Source organism: Lagenorhynchus albirostris, chromosome 16 (assembly GCF_949774975.1).
Source record: "Lagenorhynchus albirostris chromosome 16, mLagAlb1.1, whole genome shotgun sequence".
NCBI classification, from domain to species: Eukaryota; Metazoa; Chordata; class Mammalia; order Artiodactyla; family Delphinidae; genus Lagenorhynchus; species Lagenorhynchus albirostris.
In genome coordinates, this window is record NC_083110.1 from 38,407,409 (window position 1) to 38,421,311 (window position 13,903).

General features: G+C 50.8%; 1 protein-coding gene across 1 annotated transcript in view; it reads right to left on the minus strand.

Moving 5' to 3' along the window:
* DRGX (dorsal root ganglia homeobox) overlaps positions 1 to 13,667 on the minus strand; it is a 30,373-nt gene extending 16,706 nt beyond the window's left edge. Inside the window, exons 1-5 of the mRNA XM_060126818.1 lie at positions 13,634 to 13,667; positions 9,044 to 9,141; positions 8,072 to 8,173; positions 4,951 to 5,129; positions 4,754 to 4,866 (exon numbers count right to left, since the gene is read on the minus strand). Of these exons, the coding sequence (XP_059982801.1) occupies positions 4,754 to 4,866; positions 4,951 to 5,129; positions 8,072 to 8,173; positions 9,044 to 9,141; positions 13,634 to 13,667 (526 nt within the window). The remainder of the gene's footprint in view (positions 1 to 4,753; positions 4,867 to 4,950; positions 5,130 to 8,071; positions 8,174 to 9,043; positions 9,142 to 13,633) is intronic.
* Positions 13,668 to 13,903: the final 236 nt, after the last annotated feature.

Below are 13,903 nucleotides of genomic sequence, written 5' to 3' on the forward strand. Positions count from 1 at the left end.
TTCCTCCCCCCAGTGCCACCTGCTCCAGGAGCTGATAGCCAATATTCCAAGAATGCCCTTGTTTTCAGAGCACATTCAAAGCCAAAATGTTTCCAGGGAAGTGAATTCAACAACTACTTAGAGGACCTAAGGAGTTCAAGGACCGGTACTCAAAGGAATTCAGCAAACCGTACCTCAACAACCCCCAGGCTCCCCTACAAACACACTTGGAGGCTCTCTCAATGTTTCCCTGGAAGAGACTTCACATCTGTCACAACAACACCTAGAACCGAAAGACCAGGACCCCCAACTCAGAGTCCTTCGACTTGTAACTCTATAGAATGCTCTGTAGGCAGTTAGCTCTGGGACCCCTCGCTGGGAGGCTCCATGTGCCCCCAGGGAGAACCGATCCTGCCTGGGCACTGGGAGCCCGGATTCCCCTCACACCCAGGCTGGGTGCTGGCATAGCACAGCTCAGCCTTGGCGTGGGTCCTCAAGCCCTGGTCTGGAGTCTCAGGGCTGGAGTCTCGGGATCGACACCGAGAGTGCTGTCTGGGGCAGGGCCAGAATAGTGGTGGCCTCTCCAGGACACCTGCTGTCTTTAGTCCAGGACCATAGGACCCCACTAGGACCACAAAGCCTGGGGAAGGAAACCTGAACACTGGTTTGAGTCCAGAAGCTGAAATTCACTTTGATTCTTTCTTGATGATTTGCAAGTTGCCTCAGGCCCGGAGAAGTGGGCTGGGATCTCTGGGCTGGAAGGGGCTGCGGCGCTCAGCTCACAATGGTTCTGGGCTCTGGGTGAGTCCAGATTCTTCCCCCAGGGCTCATGCCCAGTGGACCGCCAGCTGTCCTCACTTGCCAGGCAGAAGCAGGGTGGGGGTCAAAAGCCCCTACCACAGGTGCCCACCCAGAGGAATGAATGAATAAATCATGGCCGGAGGAAAAAGCACGCCAGGATCCTGTGGAGATCAGCCTAGATCTCAAAGGGGAGATCTCGCTGATATGAGTGACCTGTGAGCAAGTGGCTTTCCCTCCGGGAACCTCAGCTTCTCGTTTGTAAAAAGACGGATGGGTATGGAAGCCCAGGTGTGTGCCTTCCAGCACACACGTGCGTGAAGCTCCTCACAGCTTGCTGAGGGGGCCCCCTGGTTGGCCAGAGGCCCCTGGAAGCAGAGCTCAGGCCACCAGCTCTGCCAGCACCTGGTCGCCCAGCCACCTCTGGGGGTGAACTCAGGAAAGGGAGGCCAGGTCACAGCCCAGAGGTCCGGGCACTGAGCCAGGCCTAGAAAATTGGGATTGCTCCTCTCTTGGGCCTAAACTGGGCCATGCACTTAACTTCTGTAGCTGGGGAACCCTCGGAGAAGAAGACGTAGGCTGCAAGAGTCTGCAAGATGTAGGCCTCAAACCACTTAACAAATGTTCCGGAAAACAATCGAGAGTTGACTCCCGGGGCACCCAGAACCTGACTTGCAGGTACACGCTTGTTACCCCAGGTTCTGAGGCAGAGGCAGGTCCCCCAAGCGCATCTCCAAGGACGGCCGAGCCCACCTGGACTGGAGCGAGGCTGTGCTGCCACCTCACAGGGTCAGGAGCTCTTAGAATGCAAAGATACCCCAACCAACGCCAGCTGTTATCGCAGAGCCATCCCAGCTCCACTGACCTGCTGTGCAGCTCTGGAGCCTCCCTGATACATCGTTTACTACCCTCCTCTACTGTGAGAATTAAACGGGACCACACGTGAGACCACCGGACAGAGGACAGGAAAAGTTTTCAATAATCACTCATTTCCCTCCCTTTCCAACACCACTTAGCTTGCCAGGGACTAAAAAGCCAGCTGCTCAGAGAGGCCAGATAGCAAGGGCCTTGGTGGGTAAAGGGGTCAGGATGAGCTACAGGAGGGGAACTTTGCCGGGGGAGGCCTGAAGAGGAGCTACAAATGCAGCGAGAAGAACACAGAAAGCAGAGATGGGAGGGGTGGAGGAGAAGCACCCCCCACAGAAAGGCAGTCTGCAGGCTGGTCTGACCAATGATGCGCCCATTTGGCCCAAAGACTCGGAGGTCGCATTTAAAAGATGGGACTATTTTGGGCTTCCCTGGTGGCGCAGTGGTTGAGAGTCCACCTGCCGATGCCGGGGACACGGGTTCGTGCCCCGGTCTGGGAAGATCCCACATGCCGCGGAGCGGCTGGGCCCGTGAGCCATGGCCGCTGAGCCTGCGCGTCAAAAGAGCCAAAAGATGGGACTATTTCAAATAAAAATCCAGATTTCCAGCTTCTCCTGAAATTTCAATAGTTCTGGCAATGTAGGGTCCACAGACCCACTTGGCCACCATCGGCTGACGTGAGCAGTAGTTGACCCTGGAGTGGGCAAATGCTCCCCAGCCCGCCTCTGCCGAATCTCAGGGAGCCCCTTAGCGTGCTCCTCGCATAACTGCTTCTGACGTAGAGAAACGTGCCTTTTCCCCACCCCTTTCTCACAAGTGGGAAAATGACGTATAGACCAAGACGGCTGCGTATCTGGGGGAGCAAAGACAAAGCCCACACACACTCGCTTCGCTCATCGCCTGCCCGGCTCTGGAACTATCCGAGTGTGTCACCTGCCCCAGCACACCTCGTGTCCCTGATCGTAGCCAGGAAGACCTTCCAGTGGGGATGTGCAAGCTGTGCCCTGGCTTGGTGAGCACACTGTGATTTCCAGCACTTCTGCCGGATCCTGACACCCCAACGCCCCATCCCTCCATCAGAGGAAAGTCTGTTTCCAGCGAAGCAGGCACAGGTCAGGCCCCAAGGGAAGCGCTGGGGTTGGGGGAGTACATACGAGTAAAGGAAGAAGAGGAGAATGACAGATTTACCTGCCCCTCCCACCAGCCCTGCTTCCTTCTGCTCTGTCCTCTGTCTCCCTCTTATCAGTGCCTTCAGCCTCGCAGTGGCAGGCAGGCACTCCCACCCTCCCTGCCAGCAGCCTGGCCCTCTCTCCACTCATTCAGACACCTCAGGCCTGCACCAGGGCCTGGGCTTGGCCCCAGACCCCTCCCAACTGCCCCAGCGAAGAGACGTGGGATTCACCTTCAACTCGTGAGGCTGGAGTGGGGCAAGCAGAGAACATTGATAAAAGAGACGGTTACTCTCAGGAACTGAGCTGGGCCTCACCGAAGCAGAGAGGATTTCATAGATGGACACAGGATTGCTCTTCTGCCCAGAGCAGCTCCTTGAATGATACCCAAGTCCCAGTGGTAATCTCCTTCTGGAAGCCCCTTCCAATTGGGACCCCATCTTCACAGTGCCCCCTCAGCCTATTGTGTCTGTGAATATGCCCCAAGGCCACTCTGTGGCAAGGGGCTCTACTTGGCCCCTGGAGCACACAGACCCTGGAGCTGAAGGGAGCACTAGCAGGGCACGGGGTGCAGAGCTGGATGGAGCTGAACCCCATCAACCCATGCCGGCCATCTGAGCACGGCGACTTGCCCAGCTGCCTGGACCACTCAGAAGTGGCTCCAGGCCTCAGGGTCCCTCCTCCTACAGTGGAAACTCCAAATGCAGGAGTGCGGCATCCAAGGCCTGCAAGCTCTGGCCCTTCCACCTTACCTCTGGGCACTCTCCTGTGGGCACCCAACATACCAGCCATTCATTCCCCAGACAAGCCTGGTTCTTCTCCCTGCGCCTGGCACTCTGCACGTGTTGTTCCCTGTGCGTAGAACACCCTTCTCTCCCTTCAGAGATTCCCTAGAGAGGCTCCATCATGTCCTTATTCAGGCTCCAGAAACTACATTTGCAATGCAGATTGCCAGTGTGCGTGTGCGTGTGCGCGTGTGTGTGTGTGTGTGTGTGCACGCACGCCCGTGTGCAGACGCACGTGCGAGACCAACCTGCAGGAGGGGGAACCTCTCGAGGGCAGGAGACCCCAGACCTAAAAACAGAGCACACAGGAAACATCCTAGGGGGGCCTCTCCCACTGCCTATTATGGGGAAAAAGCCTACAGCCCACACCTGCACTCCCATGTCCCAGACCCGCTGTGACGGACAAACCCCAACACTAACACTCACTGTCCCAGATGAACTCTGGGGCCCAGCCCTGCTCCCGGCCAGCACAGCTGCTTGGTCTCCTCACGGGAAGAGTGAGTTTGGGGCCAAGAATTGAGAGACACTGGATGGACCCATTCATCCAGTAGGGTTGACCCAGAAACGCCCAAAGGACAGCCCCACCAGAGTCCTTCTCTCTGGGCCTGACAAAAATGCCCCAAATGGTTTCCATCCTTCAGATAACCACAGCCTTTGAGAAGACAGCAAATCTTAGAAAACCACAAATCCTAACCCCTGACATCAAGAGGCCCCAGGGAAGGCAGGTGGGGAGGCTGCACGTATGGGGAGGGTCCTCACGAGCTGGAACAACGGTCCATCGCAGGCCTCACCCACGAGCTGCAAGCTAGCACCTAAAACTGGTACCGACAGGAGGCAGCAGTCAGTGAACATGCAATGGCCCTTCTGAAACAGCCCTCTCTCAACCAATTCCACAGCTGGTGCGGTGAGATGACATTCACCCTCATTCTCAGGCCATGTAGAAAGCAAACAAGATAGCATGTGTGGAAACAGATGCCGTTCATGACCCTGGCTGTGATAGACAGAAGGAGAGAAGGAGCTACACCAGCCCCAGGTGCAAGGATGGGCCCGCCCAAGCAAACAGAAGAGGCAAACCATCTCCATGATCCCCCTGGAGGCGCTGCAGGCAGGCAGAGCCCCCGCCCCGCACCAGCAGGCAGCAGAGCCCAAACTCACCTTTCAGGGAAGCAACGTGTGACAGGGCCTGGGCGTACGTGGCCGTATTCAGGAGGGTCCCCGGCAAGCAAGAGGGGAAGAAAGGCCCTGTGGGACCGACAGTTCGCCCCAGGCTGGCAGTGAAGGAAAATGACACACTGAGTTCCCAATCCCGGGTGCCCACCAGCCCTCCAGGCCCTGGGTTCAGCCAGCCTCACCTCTGCTGGGCCTCCAGGACCTCCTTCTTGCTCCGGGCCTGGTCCCCAGGGGGCGGGGAGTTGATATTCCTCACAGGCGGTGGCGTCACCTCTGCCATGGGCTCCTTGGCTCCTGGCTCCTGGTCCGAGGCCCCTCTCTCCGTTTTCCTCCATTTGGCTCTTCGGTTCTGGAACCAAACCTGAGTCCCCGAAGGAAGCACACACCCAACAGAGGCAGAAAATCAGACAGAAGGAGGCAACCAGAACCTAAACCCAGGTGCCTGGTCCCCGTGCCCCCGGCTCCCCTGCAGTAGGCGTGCGGGAGCACAGCCTCCTCTCTCTAAAGATCTAGCAATGCAGTGCCCTCCGAATTGCAGCTTCAGACTCATGGGTGGGTCAGAAAACCAGAGCGGAAGGTGTGACAGGCATTTTTTAATGAGTGTGAAATCATAGAAAGTATCCGAATGCACTGCCCACAGCAAGGGTCAAAGTACTATCTTGTGGAAATACTCAGGGTATGCAAGTACACTTATCTGATGTGAAATGTGTTTCCTACGGGGAGACGGGGGATTCGTCATCAAAGCAGTTTGTAAAATACTGCCCTGGGGTTTCCTCATCAAAAAATACTCATTCTCTCATCCAGCAGGTTTGGCCGGAGTGTGTCTGGCCTCATACGTGTGATTTAACACTGACGCATCACGGCAAGTTCATGACCATCAGCCCAGTGCATCCACTAGAAACACTGACTCTGGAGTCAGTCCTGGTTGAGAATTCTGGACCCCGGAGAATCTGGTTTAGAATCCACTGCAATCCTTTAAGGCAGGTAGTCCTACTACCCCCACTTTACAGATGAGAAAACTAAGCACAGACAGTTTAATTAACTTGCCTGAGGTCATCCAAGTGCTAAGTGGCAGATCTACAATTTGAAGCCCAGTGGCTTGGCTGGGTACCATAATCCAAATTGTCTGAGAGTAATAATAACAGCCACCCCCAAGCATCATTAGGAAATTTAATGGAGATGCATGCAAAATACTAAGCACAGTGCGTGGCACGCAGCAATCAATCCCTCGGTGAACATTAGCTAGTGTTATTATCTCCACCATCCTCAGGTTGGGAGGCAGCTTGTGATTCACCTGCTCTGAGTGCCTTCTTAGAGGCGGGTGTGGAATTCTTTAAGCCTTAGAGACCAAGATCGCATTTGCAGGACAGCCTCAGGGCAGTCAGGCAGCCTGGGCCCAAGGTGTTCCCAGAGGTCAGTGAAATCCTGCTGCTCTTTACTCAGTGCAGCTAAACCTCTTCCCCCTCTCTCCTGGAAGATAATTCCTGGCTTTAAAAAAAAAAAAAAAAAAAAAAAGGGCTTGTCTAGACTTCCCTCCTATTCCCCTGGGCATCCTCTCCTCCTTGCCTGTCAGCAGACTGGCCCAGGAGAGAGCCTCGGTCTCCAGGCTTATCCCACCTCCGAATTTTCATTCTCCTTTAACTGGGTTTCTTTCTTTCTTTTTAATCTAGTTGGTTTTTTAATTGCACATATCAGCAACCACTGAATAATGATTTTATCTATATTCTAAATTTAGGGCAGTTAAATGCAAAGCAAAATGCAGACACTTTCTGGCATCTTAATTGAATGAAGGTCACAGCTATAACAACATTTAATTGAGCTATTTTTCATTATCATATTTTAATGACTTTGCACTGACAGTTCGCCTGCTTCTGAGGCAAGAGCATGATGGAGTCGTTTATTTCCCTATTTAGTTATTGTTTGACAACATCAGCTTCGATTAAGACCCTGCTTTATAGAACATTAATCATATTTGAATGAGCAAGGGGTATAAATGTAAACACATCTCCCTTCCCGCCACCAAAGCCGTGTCCCCACATGGAGTCTCACTAAACAAATGCTTCACAGCCATTGTCTGTTTGCATAATAGCCAACAATAGCCCGAACAACAAGTCCCAGCTTTAATTGTCACCACCCCTATCTCACCCTTGCACCTTTCAGGGAGAAGTTATGATCTTCCACTTCTGAATGCTCAGTAATTGTGCCATTTATCTCAATTTGCAGTTCAGTCTTTACGCAGCTATTGGCAAGCTGGCATTAAAAAAAGAAAGGATGAACGGCGTCCTGGCCAAAGGAGATTTTCATTTCCAAATAATAATCAGTTTAATTTGCCCGCATATGACCAATGATTCATGTTCAGATTTAATAATCAGGATCACATAATCTGATTATAGGGGAAATAATTTGTTTACAACCCCCAATTTACTGTTCAGAATTCCATTATCTCTCTTCAGCCATAGGTTTTTAAGAGATACTAACATGACCCAGGGGAACCGAAAGCAAACTATTATATTTCCTACAATTAGATCTTTGCATAGTCTTAACCCCAAGCCCCTACATAAAAAAGAACAGAAACAGCATGGAGGAAACCCCATAAATAAAATGAATATATAATTGTGCTCAAAGAATAGCTCGCCCGGAGAGGCGCTGCTGCGAATCTGTTCCTCCTGCGTTCGGGCACATCTGCTGGGCTCGACGGGTTTGTGCACTTAAACGTAATCACCGTGTAGCTTCTAAAAAGAAATCCTGCCTAGAGACAGTCACCACGGGCCACGCTCGGCTCTGAGGCAGCCCTTTTGCTGCTGCCGTTTAAAGATTTTTAAATTGCCCATGTTCTTCGGACCACTTCGCTGAAAGGGTCCGCGTGCTGGGGAAAAGTTGGACATGATGCAATTTCTGGAAAGCAGATCCTACTCTGTTCCCATACGAAAACACAATTCTCTGCCATTGACCGGCCTTACCCCAGAGTGGTCAGAGCTGCTTTGAGAATAGCATCTCAGCTCTTTTTTTTTTTTTTTTTTCCAAAGCAAGGAAATGGATGTGCATTGATGTAATTTAGTACCTTAGAGACGCGGACAAATTAGTGTAGAACATTATCACTAGTTAATTATGAATGACCGATTAATCAACCTAATCTAATATTCCACATTATGTTGATGTTATTAAAGTGCATCATGAAAATGACAGATAGTCTTCATTTGCTTTCTTTGGCCAAATGTGCACTCTGCAGTCATGATGTCAAAAAAAAAAAAAAGTTTGCCAGTTTTAATATCAGAGAGTTAAATAATTAAAAAGAAGGTTTACCTGCACTCTGGCTTCTGTGAGGTTGATTTTCATGGCTAGCTCTTCTCTGGTGAAGACATCAGGGTAGTGTGTTTGGGCAAAAACTGCCTCCAGAGCTTCCAGCTGGTAAAAGGAAAAAAAAAATATTTACTGGTGAGAGGATGTGGCTAGGTGAGAGGAAGCAGAGGCATATTTCAAATTTGCTATGTGTGGTGAGGAAGTAATTTCACAGATCAAGTAGGGGAAGAGAGGGAGAAAAATGCTCTTTGGAAAGATCCCACAGAATTAAAATTTCAACCGCGGAAGACTTGGGAGCTAAGACTTACTAACAACCTCAGTGCTACCCCAAGAGGTGGAAATAAGAGAGGCGCAAACATCTGAATGCATTTACATTTAAAGTGCAACCCACGCAGCTTTCACTATAGAGCTTGGAAGAACAGAATCAACTTGCAGAAGCCCTCGCTGGGTCAGTCCCACAGAAACTGCCTAGGGTTTCTGCTCCAGTGTGCTCTGGGAGACAAACGGATCTAAGGGAAGGAGCCGCGGCCCTGGAAAGACAATATCAAGGTTCCAGTTGTAGCCCTTCCACTTATGGATGACAATACCTTCTACAAATCAGTCAACCTCTTGGGCCCCGGTTTTCTCATTTATCTACTGGGGATGAGAACACCTGACCTGCCTTCCTCAGAAGGTTATTTCCAAGTTGAAATGATGTTGCTGTATTGCTGATGTGGAAATGTTCCCCAAACTATCAACTTGAGACAAAAGGGCGCCGTCATCATTGCCTCTTCACTGACTATCTGGGATCATAACGTCACAGTCCTCTGCCCTCTCCCCAGACAGATTCCTTGACACATGAATTGTTCAAGAAAACAGAAAGATCCAGTTAACATGATCAGTTGGCTTTATTTTAAAAGACAAAGAAGAGCTGCTCAAACTCTGATTAATTTGAAGGCAGGAAGTGGATGGCTCTCAGAAGGGGAACATCATTACCTGCTGAAGAGTGAACGTGGTCCGGTTCCGGCGCTGTTTTCTCCGCAGAAACCCATCATCGAAATCTCCTGTAGAGTGGTTGCCAAAGGGTGCAGTGCCTGCAGGGAGCAAACTGGATCAGCCTGAGCACAGGGCCCCCCAGTCTTCACACAGCCCCTGCCATGCACACTCACTCAGTGACCCATCCCACCCAGACGGAACCCTGTCTGTCCTAAAGCATCTTTCTCTGCTCCTGTTATTAAGGCTCCCTCTTTTTCACTCTCTCATGCTTTCTCTCTCTCCCAGTAATCTCTGACTTTAGGCCTAACTATGCCTATTTCATAGGGTGAGTGGAGACCTTACTCCACTAGACAGCCAAGTCCACTTGTGAAATTCTAGACTCTGAGCCAGGAAGGGTCACTAACTTGAGATGGAGCCTTCATCGGCCCTCTGGCTCCCAGCTGCCTGCACCTCTGTCCAATGTGCCTTCAGCTCATCCCTTCTACCTCTGATCCTTTAATAAAAGCCTCTACGTTTCCCTTTTGCTCACTTGTTATTTTACTTTCCCTTGTTTCTACAACAATAAGAATTAAAGGCTGGGGATAGGGGAGGAATGAAATCACCAAGAGCTTTTCCCAGCACTTTTCTCCTAGAACTTCAGGACACGAGGAGGTAGAAAGTTTATAAATGAATATTAATACTGTTGGTCACAGCTCATCAGCACTCTAGTGGATCTGTTATATAGATGTCAATTAACAAGAAATCTGCACCAATAGCGACTGTCCTGAATTCCAAGCAGACTTAAACAGGAGCCTCTGGCCAGGCTCATAAAGGACCCACTACTCCCACTTCTGTGAAAAGGAAGGCATCCACAGTCCTCCCTGCCAGCCTCCAAAGCTCGGATTAAGCCACAGCAGAGTTTGGCCCCAAATGTGCATTCAGGTCATTTTCCAAACGTACACCATTGACTTGACAGTCCACCATTTACTTGGCTTCTTAGGAAAACAAATGAGCAAGTTCCCATTAGCCAGTGAACGCTGTACCTGCCATGGGCTCCGGTCTCAGAATCATTGCATGTTCGCCATTAGGAGCTGGCTAGTGACACTGCCCAGGCACCATCCCTCCGAAGGACCTCAGTCCCAAAGAAGCAAGGTCCTTCGGCTTTTTAAAATTCTATCTGCTAAATGGAGTCCCTCCTACTTATTATTCAACTCCCCAGTGCACATCCTTGGTCACAAGACCTCCACTCTCTGGTGAAAACTTCTCCCTCCACCATCCCATCCAAATTGCTTTCTTCCTCAAAATCCTAGTTACAAATATTTCTCTCCAGCTCATTGGGAACTTCAAAGGGACAGCGTCAAAGTGGTCTTATTTCCATTATTTTGCGGGAAACCAAACAGTTTCCTTTTAAAACAAAGCACTTGACTGGTGAGGATGAAATGCGAGCTCTGAGGCCCTCAAATCACAATCAGCCTCACAAACTTCTACCTGCTTGTCCCAAATTGTTTCACAAAGTGTACATATAGTATCTTTAAGTGAAACACTGCATGTCAAACTGGATCCTAAAAAAAGCTGACAGTTCATCAAATTAATAAGAACAACGATTGACAACCTAATAGAAAAGAGGAAATGATGAGAACAGGCTTCTTACTTAAGAATAAATAGAATGGTTGATAATGTTATGAAAATGTTAAACCTTGCAATAATTAGACAAAACATTTTGCCAAAACAATAAGCTGCACAATTATACCCAGTACAGTTAAAAGCATAATGAATTGTACACACTATTCACCATTTGTAGGAGCATGAATTTGTGCAGCCTTATTAGAGGGTAATTTGACAATATCCATCAAAAATGTTAAGTGCACATACAGGTATGTAGTCTATGAATATACTTTAAAAGTGTGCCAAAATGGAGCGAGAATATTGTTCCTGGTAACATGGTAACAGGAAAAAAAAAAAGGAAACAACCTAAGTGCACAATTGTAGGCACCTTCTGAACAATATATAATGGAATACTACACAGATATTTAAAAGAAGCCAGTCAGGCTTCCCTGGTGGCGCAGTGGTTGAGCATCTGCCTGCCAATGCAGGGGATACGGGTTCGAGCCCTGGTCTAGGAAGATCTCACATGCCGCGGAGCAACTGGGCCCATGAGCCACAGCTACTGAGCCTGCGTGTCTGGAGCCTGTGCTCCGCAACAAGAGAGGCCGCGACAGTGAGAGGCCCACGCACTGCGATGAAGAGTGGCCCCTGCTCGCCGCAACTAGAGAAAGCCCGCGCACAGCAACGAAGACCCAACAAAGCCAAAAATAAAAACAAATAAGTAAATAAATTTATTTTAAAAATAAATTTAAAAAATAATAAAAGAAGCCAGTAGATCTGCATACATTGACACGGAAAAATCGCCAAAATCTGTATTATAAAGTGAAAAAAGGCAAGTCCTGAATGATGTGACAGTGTGATCTCAGCACAAATAAGGCATAACATATAAAGGAAAAATACATAAATGAGGGTAAACGCAGGTGATAGCATGTTTTTCTTGAAGGAATCACAAGAAACCAACAATAGGGAGTATCTTTAGAAAAAGAGGTAGAGAAGGAGGATTTCACTTTTCAGTGTGTAAGTTTCTGTTCTATTTGAATTTCCTAAGCAGGTAGATGTAATACTTTCTAGTTTAATATCAGCAAAATTATCTGAGAAGGGAGATTATGAGCCATGCTTTGCTTTCTCTTATATGCCTCTCTAGATTAATAAAAAATTACAATTAAAAAGATGATAGGCAATAATGAGAAGTCAGATTCCAAGGAACTGTCCTCAGCCTTTCCATCGTCAGCAGGCCACCTCCCCCCACAGCAATACTAAACTAAAATAAAACACCCGTTTCTGTAAAACTGCCTTTGAAACACATCTGCAGAGGAATAAAAAAGTTCTTAAAGACCCATCTCCTTTTCTTCTGGTCACAGCAATCAGAATAAGCGTTGAGGCGGGATGTGCCCCAGGTGTGGGAAGGAAAGGTGAGCTAAGCTGAGCTGAGGACAGCAAGCAGCTCTGTGTGCTGGGGCCACGACAGGCTGGCCAGGGCTCTCCCCAGGTGACTTCTGCAACCCACTCTGCAGACTGGGCTTTCCCCTTCAGTCACCCAGGCAGCCCACCCTCTGCTAAACGCCCACACCTCAACCTTCCCACTTTAACTGGAAGGGTGGGCTGCCGAGTATCCATCAGTCCAAACCTGGGGTTCAGGGATGCAGAAAAGGCGTGTCCACTGCACAAGCAGAGGATCTCCCCGCAGTCCTAGGTGTCAGGGGGTGAACCTCTCAGACCTTGATAAAGCCCATCTGCATGGGTCATTGGAAGTAAAAGGAGGTGAAATGCAGCCAAGTGTCTGGCCTTCCCTTCTTAGGAATGCGGATCGGGCTGGCAGGGCTTGAACCCTGGTGTTCATTAGCCTCCTTTAGAAAATGCTACTGAACTTTTAAAAGCTTCCATGGGAAAAACAAAAACTTTCTGAAATCCCTGTGTACGCTGGCCAGCTGAGGCCGGCTACTGCTCAAGGTAACCGGGGCAAGGTGAAGGAGCATGCTCTGATGTTTCAGGTCCCCCCAGTGTCTCACACCTTTTGCCCTGCCCCGTGCCTTTCTCGATTTCTTCCCCTCCAAAATTCACTCACTGCCCACCCCCACCCCCAAAGGAGTAGGTTGCCAAAGCCAAGTCCTGGTTCTGCTCCCAGTTATAGAAGTCCTAGCAGCCCATGGCTCAGACTACTGGTCTGAGGAAGGCGCTGTTAAAGGGCCAGAGTGTGTGGCTTTGCATTTGCCTGGTACATAGAAATCCCCTTCATGTATGGACGGCCCACCCCCGGGGAGCCCCCAAGACCAGGAATCCAAGCTATTTCCTTCTCACCAACCTACCCCCGCCTAACAGCCCAGTGCAGAGACCACACCAAGGATCCTGAAGCAAAATTTCTTCTAAGAACCGGAGACCCTCAAAGACCCAAACCCTGGTCATGGGCTGGCCCTGGGAGTGGGAAGTGGTTAGCGTCTGAGGTCAGAAACCCAGTGAGTCACAGAGGAGCAGCCATGCCAGGGCACTTCTGGCAGTGGTGAGCAGGGCCACCCTGCTCCTGAGGGCCACATTGGCCTGGCCAAGCAAGATGGCCTTGGGCAGGGAGTGAGAGCAGCCTGGCAGCGGGGGGTCCTGCTCACGTCCGGCCCAGGACCCTGCGGGTCACCTAGTCCACCGCGGCTTATCAGGATGTTTGCAAAACACCGTGAAAGATTGATGCGGCCCCCTGGGCAGGGGAGCCCAGATTAGAGGCGTGACACCAGCATCTGTGCTGGGAGGATCCGCCGGTCCTGGCAGCGCTCATAGCCCGGGGGCCAACCCGCCCAGGCCCGGTGGGGGGGTGGGGGGAGGTAGGAGGCAGGTGGCAATGGGGTGGAAGGCTGGAGCCGGATGTGGGGAGAGGGCCAAAGGCGCCTCTACCCACCTCCGGCGGCTGCGCCCCTCGCTGAGCAGGGACCCAACCACCAACCAGCCCCAGCTGCTGCTATGGCCCTTTCTGGCCGGCGCCGGCCTTTTGGAGCAGCTCCTGGCTCGGCGCTTACTCACCCTCTAGCTGTGGCGGACAGTGGAAATAAAACATCGCCGACGGCCGGATCGACCTGACGGCCAGGACTCGGGAGGGTGACTGCGGGACCGACAAGGCACGCGTAGATCTGGCCTGGCTGCAAAGCAAACAGCGACAGAGCCTGAGTCTCCCTCTGCCTTAGCCCCCGCCCGGCCCTGGAGTGCCCCGGGCGCTCCTTTCATGGAAAACCCCCTCCCAATGCCTTCAGCCCACTCTGGGTACTGGAGGGGAGGTGGCAGCGCCGTCGCAAG